Here is a 12,009-nt window from a genome sequence, read left to right as displayed (position 1 = left end):
GTCTGGACAGTGCTGTACAGCCTTTCTGGGGGGTGTATTTCCCCTGTAACTGGGGCTACTATGTCAGCCAGAAATCAATAGTGAAAAATGTGAAGTTAAATGTCCCCCAGAGGTCTTGTATGACCTTATGGGGGACGCAAAGTGTAAAATAAATTTTTTTTTTAAATAAAAAAATAAAGTGTTTTATTTAAAAAAAAAAAAATGAATAGAAATTTTTTTTTTTACATATTTGTATTGCTGCGTCCGTGACGACTGTCTCTATAAATATATCACATGATCCACCCCGTCCGATAAACACCATAAAAAAATAAAATAAAAACTGTCAAAAAAAAGCAATTTTTTGTCACCTTACATCACAAAAAGTCTCACAAAATGGTACCAATAAAGCAGTCCCCTAATCCCACAAAATATGAGCCCCTACATAAGAAAACCGCTCAACAAAAAAAAAGAACTATAGCTGTCAGAACATGAAAACATTAAAACATAATTTTTTGTTTCAAAAATGCTATTATTGTGCTAAAGTGAAATAAATAAAAAAAGTATACATATTAGGTTTTGCCGCATCCGTAACAACCAGCTCTATAAAAATATCACATGACCTAACCCCTCACGTGAACACAGTGATAAAAATAAAATAAAAACTGTGCCAAAAAGGCAATTCTTTGTCACCTAATATCACATAGAGTGCAACACCAAACAATCAAAAAGGCATATGCCCTCCAAAATAGTACCAATCAAACCATCACCTCATCCTGCAAAAAAATGAGATCCTAACTAAGACAATCGGTCAAAAAAATAAAAAATATATGGCTCTCAGACTATGGTGACACTAAAACATCATTTTTTTTGTTTCAAAAATGCTATTATTGTGTAAAACTTAAATAAATAGGAAAAAGTATACACATTGGGTATTGCCACGTCCGTAACGATCTGCTCTATAAAAATGTCTCCTGACTTAATCCCTTAGGTGAATGCTGTAAAAATACTCCTGATTCATTTATAAAATCCACTCCTGATTCATTTATAAAGCTTCATTTCTCAACATTTTGTGTTGAAAGGTGAGTTCCCTTTTGGGGTAACTATGCTCCCTGCCTCACTACACCCGCTCTGATGCCACACTACTGGCCAGGCAGGAAAGCTTGTCCAGGGCAAACTCAGCCAGTTGCAGCCACAATTCAAATTTGGCTGCCCAGTAGTTCAAAGGATCTTGGATCTGGATTGACAGGGTGTGTAGTCCAAGTATGCCACTACCTGCTGGTTCAGGTTCTGATCCATTTCCTGCTGCTGCTGGTTGGTTTCTTCAGTAGGTGGGTGAAAAAATATGCCCATCAGAGACTCGAGACTCAAGTTGCTGCTGATGGAGCTGGTGCTGCTCCTGTCCCCCACCCCTATCCCTCCTCCAGCAGTCATGACATTGGAGAGTGAACTCAGAGGGTCCCCCCAGTCAGCCCTTTGTGAGGATGGGCGATTGTGCACATAGGCAGTGACCAACCGACTACATAGGATGTCTCGATAGTAGTTGAGTTTATCATCCCTCTCAGAAGGTGGAAAAAAGGGCCACATTTTTTCCTGGTAGCGAGAGTCTAACATCGTGGAGATGTTAGTAGTTATCCCTCTGCCAAATGGTGATAATGCATCTGTCACTACGCAAACAACTTAGCATGCATCTGGCCATTTGTGCAAGGGAATTGGAGGGACTCCCTGCCTCCATCTCCACTGCATACTGCCATGGCCTGTTGGGGTCATCCGCCTTGTCTTACTTATCGCCCTCCAGCTCCTCCTGTTCCTCTCCTGTAGCTTGGGCAGATAAACTACCTGTTTCTGTATACAATTCCTGGGCATTAATGTTCTTCTAAACGCTTTTAGCAACACTATCCCTAGCACATGTCGTGTCTCTCCCTAGGCTCAGCTCACAGTGAAATGACAGAGACCGCGCAGGATGAGTCTTTTAAAGGGTTGTCTAATTGCTTATTGGCTGTCTGCATTTTGTTATGGGTGATCTTGCGTTCCCGGAATTCTTACTTTCACTTTGTAATATGTGTAGCCGCCATTTTAGGAAAAAAATTATTCATTACCGCAAAATGCAACTAAATTCAGATTCGTTGCAAATCCAATTTTTTCTAAACTTTGGATTGAATTCCACTTTGGATACTTCGATTCGCTCAGCAATAATAAATATATTCTCAAATACCTTTCATTATTTATAATGGCTCATTCTGTCTAAGTAGCAATCATTAGGAGAAATAAAATGTTCATCGTCCTATTGGTAAACAAAAAAACTTTTCCTAATCTCACAGGAGGACAAGTTACTTCAGAAGACTGAGCTAAAGAGCTGCCTCATCTTCCTCTCTGCTCTGCTTGTCAGGGATACTGAACATGAATGCAGCTGAAAAGATCTTCAGATGAATCTCTGTAGAAATGGAGTTCATGAGGAGATATTAAAGGGAACCTGTCACCGGGATTTTGTGTATAGAGCTGAGGGCATGGGTTGCTAGATGGCCGCTAGCACATCCGCGATACCCAGTCCCCATAGCTCTGTGTGCTTTTATTGTGTAAAAAAACCGATTTGATACATATGCAAATTAACCTGAGATGAGTCATGTATGTGAGATGAGTCAGGGACAGGACTCATCTCCGCTTAATTTGCATATGTATCAAATCGGTTTTTTTACACAATAAAAGCACACAGAGCTATGGGGACTGGGTATCGCGGATGTGCTAGCAGCCATCTAGCAACCCATGTCCTCAGCTCTATACACAAAATCCCGGTAACAGGTTCCCTTTAAGTACAGAGAGGAAGGTGAGGCTAATGAACAGCAGCTTGTATGCAGTCTCCATTATCACAGTCTGCCCTGTCTCCTCATGAACTTCTTTCCTACAGAGATTCAGCTGAAGGTCTTATCATCTGTATTCAGGATCATAATCCCTGAAAAGTAGAGCAGAGAGGAGGATGAGACAGCTGTTTAGCTCAGTGTTGTGAAGTAAATTGTCCTCCTGTATGATTAGGACAGGTTTTGTGTGTACTAATAGGGATTATTAGTTTGATTAATATGTTGATCACTAAAAACATTCCCCCTATGTATGTTGGGAATTCCTGGGATAGCACATTCCAGAAAACTTATACAGTTTAGGAGAAATCATGGATTATGGTGGATATTTGTCTTTAATTATTTCCAGAGAGTAGAGCACGGGTAGGCTGTTAGACAGAGATAAGGGGGGAGATATGGGGGTAGGGGGGTTGCAGTGCTGTCTAGAGCTTTGTGTGTGAGAGTGAGAAGATAAAATTGAATCCTATACTGTTTGGGCAACCAGGGCAATGACTGGCACAAGGTGGAGGCATTGTAGTAGCGCTTAGACAGATAGATGAGAATTAAGGGTGGATTGGAGGGGGAGATTAGCAGTGAGTTACAGTAATCAAGATGACTAGTTTTGTGCTCTTATTAAGAAAAACAAAATAAGAGTCTTGCAGGTATGATACCTTATAATGGCCAGCAAAAAAAGAAGCAATGATGTTACATAGCAAACTTTCAAGACAACTCTGGTCTCAAAAGTTTGCTATGTAAGATCATTGTTTCTCCTTTTGATGGCCATTAAAATGTATCATACCTTCAAGACTCTTATTTTGTTTCTCTTGATAAGGGCAATCGTTTTCTACTAATATGGTACCATACTTTTTCCTTTTTATTTTGAGTAATCAAGATGAAATTGGATCAGGGAAACAATGATAGGTTTTTGTTGTTTCCACAGTGAGAAAAGGGAAAATTCTAGAAATGTTTTGAGGTGCAGGCGGCATGAGCAGTTGAGAGGTTAATTACAGGAGGTGAAGAAAAGATCAGGCATTATGGTAGTGCCACACACTGAGAGGGAAATATCAGGTTTAGACAAGTTAGTACAGTATTTTTCGCCCCATAAGATGCACTTTCCCCCCCCAAAAGTGGGGGAAAAATGCCCCTGCGTCTTATGGGGCGAATGCTGCCATTTTACATCGCAGTCTGCAATGCTGCAGCATCGCAGACTGCGATGTATAAGCTGGAGGGAGGAGGGGCCGGTGTCATGCAAATACGGCAGGGCCGGTGCGGTCACTGTACTCCGGCCCCGCCGCTAACTCACTTCCTTAATGCCTAAACCTTTTATAATAATAACTTTAATTGAAGTTCCGATGCCCAGCCCCATCTGTACTACTTACTAATTGTCCTGTAGCAGGCAGAGCAGGGCGGCCGGCCGTAACTCACTGATGTCATGTGCCTGCGCCACCTACTTCATTCATTAAGTAGGCGGCGCAGGCACGTGACATCAGTGAGTTACGGCCGGTCGCCCGCCCTGCTCTGCCTGCTACAGGACAATTAGTAAGTAGTACAGATGAGGCTGGGGATCGGAACTTCAATTAAAGTTATTATTATAAAAGGTTTAAGCAATAAAGCAGTGAGTGAGTGAGCGGCGGGGCCGGAGTACAGTGACCGCACCGGCCCTGCCGCATTTTCATGCCACCGGCCCCTCCCACAGTTTTAGCTCCAGTATATTAGGGCATCTGTGGATGCCACCATTATTGGGTGGGGGATATGTGGATGGCATTGTTATGGGGTGGGGAATCTGTGGGTGACACATATATAGCAGTGCCATCCACAGATCCACCCCCCATAACAGTTCCATCCACAGATCCCCCTCCATAACAGTGCCATCCACAGATCATTCCCCCATAACAGTGCCATCCACAGATCCCCCCATAACAGTGCCACCCACAGATCCCCCCATAACAGGGCCATCCACAGATCCCCCATAGTAGTGTCATGCAGAGACCACCATTAGTTCAAAACCCACCAAAAGCACACCTTTTGGTTAAAAATATTTTTTTTCTTATTTTCCTCCTCAAAAACCTAGGTGCGTCTTATGGGCCGGTGCGTCTTATAGGGCGAAAAATACGGGGTAGAAGGAGAAAACAAGTAGTTACGTTTAAAAAAAAATTCTATTTCAAATGGAGACATAATGAGGGCATAATGGTGGATGTGATAGGGGATCTTTTTGTGAAAGTTTGGTTCCAGAAAGTTCATTCGTACTTTGCCCAGTTTCATAAAAAATGTAGGGTAATTTGTATAACTTTAACAGCCAGTAGGGACTAAAATGTGTCTGCATCGGGACAATTGGTAAATGGCAACCTACTTCTGTCTTTAAAGTGCACTCTCCAGATATCTTCATTGATTACATTCTATAGAACGTTTTTGACCTATTTATAAATAATTAAAAAATGACATGTAAAAGATTTTTTGTGAAAAATGTTGTTTCCTGAAGCCCTATGTCACTGGGGTCTTGGTCAAAGCATCATACATAAAATCATGATTGCAAATTATAAACTAATCAGGTCTAGGTACTCTATAACCTATCAAAAAATAAATAAAACCTCCAAAACCTCCATTTAAAACTCTTAGCTGAATTTTAGCTCCTAAATGGACATCATAAACTCCATATGTAATTGCAATGCAGTTGATGCCTTAAAAAAAAAGTTTAATAATTATTTTTATAATAATTAGAATTGATACTGAAATACTAATGAATGGCTCCGATTTTTCTATAATCTCTATAATTCTCTTCCTCCAGCAGATACCAAAATCTGGGTAATTGTTATGATCTCTCATGATTACAGTTTAGCTAGTCAGTAAATGGGCATAAGCCATAATACACGTCACAAATTCCAGTAATTGAACATTCATGATAAACAGCAAGTTTTTATGCAATGTGGTCGTTAGACGGTAATGCCCATAGATAGGTGTAATTTTGGCACAAGTCACTTGGCAAACTGCAACACAACATTTTTACTTGAACTATGTGTATTCCTAAAGCTTTTTATTGAAGTGGTCATGGAATTATAATCTAGCATGTTGGATGAAGCATCTGGCAACCCTTTACAGGCTGAAAATTATTTATTAAATGTATCACTAGACTTGGCAGTGCCACACGGCATATTTAATAAATCTTTTTCAGTTTATAGAGACTTGCCAGATGCTTCTTCAAACCTGTAAATTCATAGGGACCTCATTGCTTTCCAAGCAACCCACTAAAAAGATTTAACATTGTAATTTACATACCAACTGACAGGGCAATATTCTCCAAGTGCTTCCTAACCTGACCTGACCATAGTGTTCATCATAAAGTAGTTACTGAGACAATCCATCATGGTATGTTGCAAGCACAATCCTATGAGACAGCTGGTGAGGAGCATTAACTCTCTCCTATTAAGTGACATTTCCATGTAATATACATTTCTCTAATAATGCAATCAGCATTCGTAATGATTGAAGCATAATGGCTGCATTAGGAAGCCACAATTCTGAATTCATTTATGCCTCCAGGGAGGTAACATTTTAGCCACTTTACAACTCAGATGATACATTATCAGAGCCTGCCAGTGACCGTGCCTGTCCAGTGCTGCCAATGACCGTGCCTGTCCAGTGCTGCCAATGACCGTGCCTGTCCAGTGCTGCCAATGACCGTGCCTGTCCAGTGCTGCCAATGACCGTGCCTGTCCAGTGCTGCCAATGACCGTGCCTGTCCAGTACTGCCAGTGACCGTGCCTGTCCAGTGCTGCCAATGACCGTGCCTGTCCAGTGCTGCCAATGACCGTGCCTGTCCAGTGCTGCCAATGACCGTGCCTGTCCAGTGCTGCCAATGACCGTGCCTGTCCAGTGCTGCCAATTACCGTGCCTGTCCAGTGCTGCCAATGACCGTGCCTGTCCAGTACTGCCAGTGACCGTGCCTGTCCAGTGCTGCCAATGACCGTGCCTGTTCAGTGCTGCCAATGACCGTGCCTGTCCAGTGCTGCCAATGACCGTGCCTGTCCAGTGCTGCCAATGACCGTGCCTGTCCAGTGCTGCCAATGACCGTGCCTGTCCAGTGCTGCCAATGACCGTGCCTGTCCAGTACTGCCAGTGACCGTGCCTGTCCAGTGCTGCCAATGACCGTGCCTGTCCAGTGCTGCCAATGACCGTGCCTGTCCAGTGCTGCCAATGACCGTGCCTGTCCAGTGCTGCCAATGACCGTGCCTGTCCAGTGCTGCCAATGACCGTGCCTGTCCAGTGCTGCCAATGACCGTGCCTGTCCAGTGCTGCCAATGACCGTGCCTGTCCAGTGCTGCCAATGACCGTGCCTGTCCAGTGCTGCCAATGACCGTGCCTGTCCAGTGCTGCCAATGACTGTGCCTGTCCAGTACTGCCAGTGACCGTGCCTGTCCAGTGCTGCCAATGACCGTGCCTGTCCAGTGCTGCCAATGACCGTGCCTGTCCAGTGCTGCCAGTGAACCTTCCTGACAGAACCTCTGAGTGCCCGCCACAGCCATAGAGCTGCCACAAAGCCCAAATATTAGGTATTTCACATGCCCTCTATGATATCTATGCCAAACAGACCACCATATTATCCATATGACAGAGCCTCCCTCCATAACTACTAGTCACGGTACTTACTAGACAGCAATCTTTAGACAGCATTGGTTGGACATTGATTTACAGGGCAGTTACCTATAGGCGGCACTACAGTTTTCATTTCCTCTGGAGGAAATTTATTTTGCATACTTTTCCCAGGATCTGAACCCGGACAACCCCTTTAAAGGTGTTTTTGAACTTTGTCGATAGCAACCTGCTGTACCTGTTAAAAAAGTCATACCCACATGCATCCTGCAGTGGTCTTTCGGTCCCCGACGTGTGAACTTCTGGACGGTCACAGGCACTGGCCTCGGCGGTGATGTGTCACCAACTGCACGTCACTGCTGAGGCCAGTCATTGGCTCCATCAGTTTTGAAGTTTGCATTAAGGGGTTGGGAAGACTGCTGAAGGGAGTCGGGTATTTCATTGCTGTTTACCTGATTGCGCTGGACTGGAGAATAGCCTTTTTTAGTGTTTTGTTACTTAACAATTTTTTTTATCTTATTTACAGCCCAGAGGTGGTAAAAAGTGAACCCTATGGAGAAAAGGCTGATGTATGGGCAGCAGGCTGCATTCTCTATCAGATGGCAACCCTGAATCCACCTTTCCACAGCACTAACATGCTGTCCTTAGCGACCAAAGTACGCAGGTTTGCATGGTTAACATTTACATATTTCCAGCCTATGACCATATATTGAGAACTCAAATGAACAAGCTCACATGACTTACGGATGCAGGCGCGTGGTTCCAATCGGTCAAGCAGATGGGGGTTGCTCACACCAGCTGTCTTGTTTTTCTTAAGATAGTTGCCCTGCATGAACGGGGTCTGAGAGTACCTTTAATCCATTCAAGAAAGTAAAATCTAGCCTTATTGATCTATGTTAGACAACAGCAGCGTGCTTATTGTGTAGAATAGTCGTCTGGAATAAGTAAGTGAAATGATTCGAATTTGTGGTATTGGTAATTTATAGAATTTCTTAATTGTCGGCGGTCCTTTTTGTTACAACAGTCTGCTGACCATAAGGGCTTTTCCACGTGCAATGTTAAACTCATCCATTTTCTGGCCAGTAAACATGATCGAGTTTTTAAATGGATGGCATCCGCACTAGTCTTGCAGAAAATCAGAGCTGAACCATGTATGTTGCAATTTTCTCTGACCGATGGTCTGTATGTAAAATTGCACATGCTAATTGATCCATTGACTATAGAGGATCAGTGTTCAGTCTGAGTGCTGTCCATTCTACACTGTCTGTCTGAATGAGTCCTAAGTTCATTACAGGGGATCCTGCGGCTGGGACCCCAACATTTGTCTGTGGTGGAACCTGGCAGCAAGTCTTCACTTCCCCTGCAGCACCACAACAGGTGAAATTAAAGGATAACTGTCATATTTTCATCAAAAAATCAATTTCAGCATATGTTACTGCTGCAGCAGCATTATGCATAAAGCAATCTTTAGTTTCTTCACTTACCACTGTTTTCCTTAAGTTTTCCCCTTAGTTAGGATCTTCTCAAGATGGCTCCTCTGCCAGTTCTCTGAGGCCAAAACTGCTTTCCCTCAGGTCACATACAAACTTGCTGTAGCCAGCAGCTCCCTGCCTGCCAATCAGATTGGATTACTGAGAGACACGCCTCCTCACTCTGAAGCCTAATGCAGGCATGCAGTGTGAAGGACCGCCCCTCCGTCTTCCTAGCCGGAGACAGATGAGCCATAGCAACGGTCTTTTAAGGGAGCAGTGGAAAGGGACAGAGGACATTAATGAATTTATTATAAGGTAATTACAGATCTTTTGGCAATCATTGACATACTAACTCAGGTATACATGCCTAGCTCTAATAAACTAGCAAATAAAAAAATATGACAGTTATCCTTTAAGGATTACACAGCCTGCATTGAATTCAACGTTCAACGTGCTTTCCTTGTAATGCATGCCCATGCTTGGTCCTACACAGTAAGAGACCTTCTTTGTAGCTACTGCCTGTTCTTGCTAAGTGATGATGGTACTGGAGGCTGCAACCTTCTCTATTAACTCAGAATTCTCTAATAGGGAACTTGAAAAAGTTTTTTTTTTTTTTATTAGACTCATGTAGTGCTGTATATTATTGTCCCATGTGCTGTTCATTTGTAAAAACCATAAGTAGCTTTCCACTACCACATCGAAATTAAAACGTACAGTCATTTATTTCCTTTTTATCTTAGATAGTAGAAGCTGTGTACATTCCAATCCCTGATGGATTGTATTCGGAAAAAATTTCAAATACAATTAAAAGGTAAGAATGGTAATTATCTATTAGTTTTTTTTTTCTTTAAAAAAAATATATAAAAGATAGTCATAGTACAATGCCTGCTTCAGCGGAGGCGGACATACCTCCTGTGCAGGTGGATCAGATGCACAGCGGCCTAGATGGTTGGGTGGCCTACTGGGAAAAAATATATCCCTGTTTTAGAGGAGAAATGATTGTTGTCCAGCAGATGGTGCCTTCTGCAGCTATTCAATCGGCTCCACAGTAAAAGCATTACGTCTTTTCTTTCTTCCTGGAGAAGTGGCATCCCCTGAGGTACCCAGCAGACTGATTGGTGTCTATATTTTAGCAAGTTGTTGCATCAATAGTGTCTGTCCAGCTGGAAAAGACTTTGAGTTGGGTTCCTCTTAGCCTCCTAAGGGTCCATTCACACGTCCGTAAGTGTTTTGCGGATCCGGACACCGGCAATGTGCATTCCGCAATTTGCGGACCGCACATCGCCGGCACTATAATAGAAAATGCCTAATCTTGTCCGCAATTGCTGACAAGAATAGGACATGTTCTATTTTTTTGCGGAATCGGAAGCACGGATGCGGAAGTGCGGATCCGCAAATGCGGACAGCACATCCCGGCCCCATTGAAAATGAATGGGTCCGCACCTGTTCCACAATATTGCAGAACAGGACCCATTTTGCGGACGTGTGAATGGACCCTAACACTCCTTCTCTTATGTGGTTCTCATTATTTTAAATGTACTATATGTTTTATATGCCATCATTATGTGTATATATATATATAATGAGAGAGTCTCATTTTGTATGTAATTTAAGTGGTTATAGGTTTTAATATAATTGCCTAATTTATGAAATGTATTTATCCTCATTAGATGATTATGGGGAGATCACTTCTTTTACAATATTTTATGGAAGATGTGGGAAATTGATTTTAATTTAAAGTTTAGAGGGTCTAGATTTGTATTCGATGTAGACTGAGTTGTATTAGGTCTAAGTTAGGCTCCATTCAGACGTCCGTATGAATGGTTTGGATCCGTTCCGCAATTATGCGGAACGGATGCGGACCCATTCATGTTCAATGGGGCCGGAAAAGATGCGGACAGCACACAGTGTGCTATCCACATCCGCACTTCCGTTTCGCGGCCCCGAACTTCCGGTCCGCCGCTCAGGAAAAAAAAAATAGAACATGTCCTATTCTTGTCCACAATAGCGGATAAGAATAGGCATTTTCTATTATAGTGCCGGCCATGTGCAATTTGCGGATCCGCAAAACACTTGCGGACGTGTGAATGGATCCTTACCTGTAGATACTGGAATCGCATAAGCATGTTGGTTAACGGTGTCCACTCACCTCTAACGGTGGAAGTATTCAGAACACGCTCTTGGTATCCATCTTCTGTCTTAGTTTAAGACACCTTTGTTGCATCTTCTTCATTTTTCTGGAGCAGCTTGCCTCCTTCTGCATGGTGCGGTTATCAGTAAACTGTCTATGTTTTTCCTGACCATGGCGACATATTGGGATTCGCGAGTGTCGCAAAGTTGGCACTTCATTGAATTTTGTATTCTGCTGCATTGCCAAATGTAGCTGTATGTCATCTAAGTATAATCTTCCCCATCCCCTCCCTTAATCCCTCGTGTCTTCATGGATTGACAATTTAGGCTCTGTTCACATCTGCACTTGCATTTCCAATTTTTGTGCTCCATAGAAACAAAAAATGAAAATAATGGCAGTGCCAGATCAGTCACATGACATTGACTTAAATATAATAAAGTCTACCAAGTTACTGTCATGGTGTTTGTCATTTTACCAGAAAAAGTAGCTTAGCATTTCACCTTTCTTGACTGAATGTGTGACGGAGTCTCCTAAATTCGGCTCCAAAGCAGATGTGAGCACAGTTATGCCTGGGAATTTTGGAGGGTTTATATTTATGAATTGACCATTTTGCAACAATTAACTTTGTTTTGCTAAATAGTTTATAAATGGCAGTGCTTGGTACTGGTGCCTTAGTTGGATTTAAATCCAGGACCCCAAAGTCCACCTGCATACCTACTTCGGTTTCCTCCCACACTCTAAAAATGTACAAATGGGCAAATTGGCTTCCTACAAAATTGACCCTAGTGTGCATTGTGTGTGTGTGTGTGTGGGGGGGGGGTTCGAGCATCTACAGTCGTGGCCAAAAGTTTTGAGAATGACACAAATATTCGTTTTCACAAAGTTTGCTGCTAAACTGCTTTTAGATCTTTGTTTCAGTTGTTTCTGTGATGTAGTGAAATATAATTACACGCACTTCATACGTTTCAAAGGCTTTTATCGACAATTACTTGACATTTATGCAAAGAGTCAG

General features: G+C 42.6%; 1 protein-coding gene across 3 annotated transcripts in view; it reads left to right on the top strand.

Moving 5' to 3' along the window:
• The window catches only part of NEK10 (NIMA related kinase 10), a 266,495-nt gene that overhangs the window by 152,580 nt on the left and 101,906 nt on the right, over positions 1 to 12,009 (top strand). For all 3 annotated transcript variants that reach the window (XM_040432102.1, XM_040432101.1, XM_040432100.1), the window contains 2 exons: positions 7,921 to 8,050; positions 9,607 to 9,677. In XM_040432102.1, coding sequence (XP_040288036.1) covers positions 7,921 to 8,050; positions 9,607 to 9,677 — 201 coding nt within the window. The remainder of the gene's footprint in view (positions 1 to 7,920; positions 8,051 to 9,606; positions 9,678 to 12,009) is intronic.

The sequence above is a fragment of the Bufo bufo genome, chromosome 5, assembly GCF_905171765.1.
Source record: "Bufo bufo chromosome 5, aBufBuf1.1, whole genome shotgun sequence".
Lineage (NCBI taxonomy): Eukaryota > Metazoa > Chordata > Amphibia > Anura > Bufonidae > Bufo > Bufo bufo.
Note: the sequence above shows the minus strand (reverse complement) of the source record. Positions and strands in the feature narration are given on the sequence as shown.